Source organism: Equus quagga, chromosome 2 (genome assembly GCF_021613505.1).
Source record: "Equus quagga isolate Etosha38 chromosome 2, UCLA_HA_Equagga_1.0, whole genome shotgun sequence".
NCBI lineage: Eukaryota > Metazoa > Chordata > Mammalia > Perissodactyla > Equidae > Equus > Equus quagga.
In genome coordinates this window covers 23,198,765-23,204,612 of record NC_060268.1, presented here as the reverse complement: position 1 = coordinate 23,204,612, position 5,848 = coordinate 23,198,765, and the positions used below count along the sequence as shown (strand labels likewise).

At 53.7% G+C, this 5,848-nt stretch overlaps 1 protein-coding gene across 1 annotated transcript; it reads right to left on the bottom strand.

The window, feature by feature from the left end:
- Nucleotides 1-1,933: 1,933 nt before the first annotated feature.
- LOC124235776 (granzyme B-like) lies at nucleotides 1,934-5,332 on the bottom strand. Its single transcript, XM_046654189.1, has 5 exons — nucleotides 5,150-5,332; nucleotides 3,997-4,084; nucleotides 3,281-3,416; nucleotides 2,816-3,076; nucleotides 1,934-2,158 (listed from the first exon to the last, which is right to left on the bottom strand). The coding sequence occupies exons 1-5, from the start codon at nucleotides 5,202-5,204 to the stop codon at nucleotides 2,015-2,017; spliced, it is 684 nt and encodes a 227-aa protein (XP_046510145.1). The 5' UTR covers nucleotides 5,205-5,332; the 3' UTR covers nucleotides 1,934-2,014.
- Nucleotides 5,333-5,848: the final 516 nt, after the last annotated feature.

The window sequence follows — 5,848 nt, the reverse complement described above, 5'->3', positions numbered from 1 at the left end:
TAGTGCTGTGTGGGTTTGGAGCAGGAGCTCAGAGCTGGAACCAATGCTCAGTTCCCAGGTCCTGCCCCATATGAGCACCAAGCCCTTGGAGAGATGGCTGCTGGGAGTGTTTCCTGAGCTGAGCCCAAGACAGGGAGATCCTCATTCAGCAAATGATCCCGTACTCTACGTGGGGGCTCCAAGTCAAATACCTCCTAAAATTGAAAAATAGGATGGTCTGGAAACTATGGATGTAGCAGTAACAACGGTTGCCTAAGAGGAGAGGCCTTTCTCCAGTTTTCCAGACCGTGTGAACCTCCCTGAATCTGGTTTGATTCTGCGCAGGCAGGAGGTACAGTAACCACAGGGATCATGTTTCCGGCCAGTCCAGTTGGATGGGTGTTTAAAGTCTGACTCTAGTTGCCTTCAAGCAAGTATGTAATGCAGTTTTTCCTATGATCTGAAGCTGTACAATGACATTCCTACCTGTGACTTTAAAGGCAAATGAAGGTAAGGCTGCCCTCGCTGCCCTTCTCCCTCCCTACGGGCTGCCCTCTCCTCTAGGTGCAGAGGATGCTCCAGTGGACAGAGTGTGGGGACTTCACCCCTAGAAACTACTGCCTGCTGTCATTTCCAAATCCCATGCCTGCTGTTCTAGAGTCACATGTGCTCACACTCACACGTGACCAGCAAAGAAACAGAATGCAAGTACTTTATTCCTCTGGATTTCCCACGAGATCTAGGCCATGTGCACTCGTGAGGAGGGAGAGAGGGTTATATGATTTGGGTGAAACTCCCACTGTCAGTGTCCCTCAGGTTCAGATGACAGAGTCTGTGTTAGGTCCACTGTGGATCCCCAGTGCTGGGCACTTAGGAGCTCAATCAGGGTGTGTTTGTTTATTGATGGAAAAGTGGTCCTTTCCAGTCCTACTGCAGAGAGGGTAGGGCTAACTCAAAAGGCTGAGACAGCCCTAGGTGGCCAGGGAGGGGTCTTAGCCTAGAGGCCAGCAGTGAGTAAGAGGGACAAGCTGAAAGGGACTCTGGCTATCAAGTGACCAGGTGGCCAATGCACCCTGAGCACTTCGGGGGACACTGGGCTGGATGTGAGGGGTTGAGCTGACCTTGCCAGGTGAGAGATGGGGCAGGGGCTCTGGAGAGACAGTCTGCCTGCTGTGTCCTCCATGGACCCCGCCTTCTGCCAGCACAAGCCCGGTCCTTGTTCCACTCTCTGCTAGGTCATGAGCTAGGCTGGCATCTCAGGGCAGAGGCCCTGCTGGAACCACACAGAGCTCTGGGTGTCTTAGGCAGGAGGGCTATAAGGAAGGGGCCAGCTCAGATCAGGCTTGTTTGGAGTGGACAGGAGTTGGTGGACTCTGAGAACTCTCTGTGGAAAGCAGGGATGGAGAAGAAGGGGCAGCCAGAAGACTGGAGGGCAAGCTGGGCCCCAAGGTCACAGGAGGACAGGGAGGAGATTCAGGCTGGGTGAGAACGAGGAGCTTCTCCAGAGACCCACCCTGACTCTGCGCCAGCTTCTGGCTGTGGGAGAGAAATGTCCTGCTCAGTTTGCTTCTCCCCTCCCCAGTGTGCGTGGCTGTGATGTTGAGCTGCAGCCCCAGGCTTGCCTGCTTGGTGTCCGGGACATATGGTGTCATCCCCCTTCCTCTCTGCCATCTAACACAGGGAAGGAAGTAAGAAGTTCACCCTGAGCCCCAGGACCAGAGAGGTTCATGTTTTCTCCTGATGGTGCTCAGCGTCAGCCCTAGCAGAAGGGCAGACCCAGAGAAAGATGAGGGTCAGAAGTAGCTGGGTAACAGCTTTTCTTGATGTTTGGGGGAGGTGGTGGTGGGAGGGGGAAGAGGAAGAAGCAGAAATCAACAGATTTTTGCCATCGGCCTTTTAAGCACAGAGTAGGTGCCTGTGACTGAGGGTCAGTGAACAAACAAGAAACCCGCTCTTCCCACTCAGCTAAGAGACATTTATTTAGTTATGGTGTTGTTGTGGATCAGCTCCAGAGAAGATAGGCTGATTCTCCCAGTTAGAGGCTTTTCATGGTTTTCTTTATCCAGGGCAGGAAACTCGAGACTTTGGTGAAAGCCCGTGGAGGTGTCCCATTGTTTCGTCCATAGGAGACAATGCCCTGGATCACGTTCTTACACACGAGAGGGCCCCCAGAGTCCCCCTGTGGACAGAGAGCAGGGAGGATTGAGTCTGTGCTCCCCCAGGTCCTGCCTACCTGCATCCCAAGCACACTCTCAGTGAAGGCCGCCTGGCGTGGCCTCCATGTGGGAGATCAGAGAGCAGGGCAGGCCCCTGCGGGCTCCTCAGCTGCCCAGTCCTGACCCTGGACATTGTCCCAGCTTCATTTCACTCAGGGGGCAGCTCCCTCTCCTCCACCAGGTCCCGGATCCTCTCCCATGAGGGCGCTGTGGGACTGTTATTCGGTCTACCATTTAAGGACATGGAAGCAGGAAGGTGGGGCTGACACTCAGCATGCAGGGTAAGGCATTTAACCAAGATGGGAGCCAGCTCTGAGGAGGTACCTGGTTTGACTGCTGCACACCCAGGGAGCAGTTTTCTAATACGTGTGCCCAGCGTGGGGCAGAGTGTTGCAAATTCATCTTCCTGATGGAGCACCATGTTTGGATGCATCTCAGGCCCCGGGTAGGCTCCCAGAAGGCCTGTGACTCCCCACTCTGGCTGTTCCCCCCTTCTCTTCCCGGGAGAAAGATCAGAGTCTAGGGGGTGAAGGTGTTCCTACTATTTGGATCTGCAGCTCCCAGATCTTCCCCAAACACCCCTCTCTCCAGAGCCGAGCTAGACAGATGCCCAGTCTCACCTTAAAGGAAGACTTCTTTTCCTTTGGGTCCCCCACGCACAGCTGAGTGGTACTATTGTAATAATTGCGTAAGTAAGATTCACACTCCCGGTCCTGCTGCACAGTCAGCTCCACCTCCTGCAGCGTGTCCGAGAAGCTGCCCATCGGGGCGACTCTCCCCCATCCGGCCACTCTGCACACCTGTCGCGGCCTCACCTGGGCCTTGGCCCTGGGCAGGCTTATGGTCCTCACAGCTGCAGTCAGCTTGGCCTTTCTCTCCAGCTGATGACAGAGGCGAGAAAGTCCAGCTAAGCCACTGGCCTCCTGGGCCTGGACACCGCGATGAGGCTGCACTGACTTCCCTCTCCCCTGAGCCACAGGGACTAGTCAGGTGGCCGGGATGGGAAGGAGGGAAGGGACAGGTCCCAGTGGGAGGGGAAACAATCTGGACCCAGGAGAGTAAGAGCAGAGGGGAGGTTCCCTTACCTTTAGTAACATGATGTCATTGGAGTAGTTCTTAGGGTTATAGTCTGGGTGTGGGATGGCTGCTTTCACAGAGAAATTCTGCTGGGTTGTCTCCTGCTTCTCGATGTCGTGGGCCCCCAGAGTCACCTTGAAAGAGCTGCACAGAAAGCAGAGTGGAGATGTAGGGGGACCTGGAGTGAAAGGAGATCCAGCCCAGGAGACATGAAGGGCAGGGCAGGCCTGGAGCTTGGGGAAATCCAAACAACCAGAGGACTGTGTACTGAGTGACTCTGTCCCTTGTGTTTCTCAATGACATTGAGGGTAGGTCACCTAGAAGTTTTCTCTTGTACTCTGGCAATATTGTGAAAATAATCTGACTTTGCATTTTGACCCTAATGCATGATTTCATCCTCAAAAGCTGCTTTATTTGGCCAATGTGGTCTGTCTGCTCAACTGGGCCTATTGTTCTCACCTCTGATCCTCTGATCACAAAGCTTACCTGTCCTATTTCTCACTTGCAGTCACCCAGTCATGCTCTCAGATGGCTCCTCTCATAAGCTCTCATGGCCTTGAGTTCCCAGGAGCCGGGGGAGCTCCCCCAGGTTGCAGCCCTTGGGCAGAGGACAAGGGGTCCCTGTAGGAGTCTTAGGAGGTGTCAGTTACCTGTGGCCCCTCACCTTCCCTAGCAGTGAGCAGCCATCAGAACAAAGTCCTGTCACACGAGGATACCGCCGCACCTGTGCTTTTTCTCTTCAATCAGAAATTGAACCAATGCCATGTAGGGACAGGAGTGTGGCCTGGCCTCATGTCCTCCGATGATCTCCCCTGAAGGAAAAATCTTATCTGCTTGTGTGCACACAGTGAGTCCATCAGTCATGCATTAGCTTGACTGCTCAGTACTGCTGGGCATCTGGGAGCCTGGGATGGCCTGGAGTTGAGAGGGGCAAGAGTGGGGCTCCCTCTAGAAAAAGGAAGAAGACAGGCTTGGCCTGTGAATCTGTCTTCCACAGATAATTTGAGGAAAACATATGCGTCTTAAGGACAGCAAAGTGCTAGAGGCTCCTGAAAATTCCTCTCCTGACTTTGCTTTGTTTCAAGAGCCTTTGTAAGGCTCTGTTGTCCTGTGATGTCTGGGATGATGCTGCTTTCCAGTGGCCAGGTCTTAGGTTTAGGGATCTAGATGTTGTCATAGCCTGTTTCCCATGGCCTGACACATAGTGGGTGCCCAAAGTTGTTTGTTGGCTGCATGAAGGAATGGCTCCCAATGGGCCTGAAGGAGAGTTTGTAGGGCCAGTGCTTATGGGATTCTGGAAAGCAGAGAAGTTCAGGTCTTCAAACAGTGGCTCCATCCCGGAAAGAAGGGAGCTGCTAAAGACCTGGGAAGAAAAGCAGAGCTGGAGAAGGGACTGAGGGGCCTTGGGACTGAGCAAGGCATCAGCAGTCCTCTGGGGACAGTGGTCCCACCAACTCCGGGGTCTGCAGAGCTCTAGCCTTCTCTCCTAAGCAGACACTGAGGGGAGCATCTGTCATCCCAGACCTGGAAGCCAGGCCCACTCTGCCCTGTGCAGGGGAATTGATTATTTTCTCTTTTCTAGTTTCCCTTCCTCTGCCATGCACTTCCAGTTAAGTTCCACTTTGCAGATGGCAAACGTAGGGCCTAGGGAGGGAATAGCACCCACTGACTCTTCTTGAGAACAGCCTCCTGCCCTGCCATTCCTGCTGGTAGCTTATTCAGTGTCATACTTGGGATTCTGAGATGGGACAGGAGCTGGGATTCAGAATGTTGCTGGTGGATGGATGGATCAGGGATGTGCAGAAGGGGCAGGAGATCTGAGCCCACTGTGTTTGGGGGGAGGGGTTGGGCATCTGAGGGCGGGGATGGTCACTCACCTGCCTCTGCCCCAGGGGACAGTAAAAACGCCAGCAGGAGCAGGAGAGGCTGCATCTTTCCAGGAAGATTGCCCAGGTTGGAGAGGCTGGTGCTTCCTCCTTGCTCTCTTTTATCCCTGAGGAGAGGAAGGAGATACAGGTGGGCTCAGTGACCTCAAGTCCCCCTGTGGTGTGTGGTGCTTCATCAGAGACGGCTTTCTATGAAACCTTCCCCGCCTCCACTCTTTCTGCCTGATGACATCCTCTGGGTGGTTGTGTGATAATCAAGCAGTGACCACATCAGAACCCACAGTGGATGACTCAGGGCGGACCACTTGTTCCAGCCTAGAGCAGGAACCCAAGGGTACAAAGTGGAGACTGTGGGCTGTGGTATCACCAAGTAGAGGTATTGGAGCCCCAGAAACCTGAGTCCCCAGTGATAGAACCACCAATGCCTCATTTCCATGTTGCTAAGTCCATCAGGATAATTTCTTCAGCAGATATGTGTTTGGGCCCTTCTCTGTGCCATGACCAAACATAGTGGAGATGTGTCTCCTTCCTTTAGAGAGCTGTCTGTCTGGTGGAGGAGACGGAAGCATCAGTCATCAGAGCACAGCATGGGAAGGACCGTAGTAGAGGGATGCACAAGATGAGAAGAAAGCATGGCCACCATCTACCAAATCCATGTAGCAACCCATTCATCAGCACAGCTTCCTTCTT

What these genes read in the sequence shown, in the direction of transcription:
- LOC124235776 (XM_046654189.1), bottom strand. Translation starts at nt 5,204, where the DNA reads ATGCAGCCTCTCCTGCTCCTGCTGGCGTTTTTACTGTCCCCTGGGGCA. An exon ending in ATTGAAGAGAAAAAGCACAG is followed by an intron (nt 3,417 to 3,996) that starts GTGCGGCGGTAT and finishes CTTTCTGTGCAG; the next exon opens with CTCTTTCAAGGTGACTCTGG. An exon ending in AAAAGAAGTCTTCCTTTAAG is followed by an intron (nt 2,159 to 2,815) that starts GTGAGACTGGGC and finishes CTCTGTCCACAG; the next exon opens with GGGGACTCTGGGGGCCCTCT.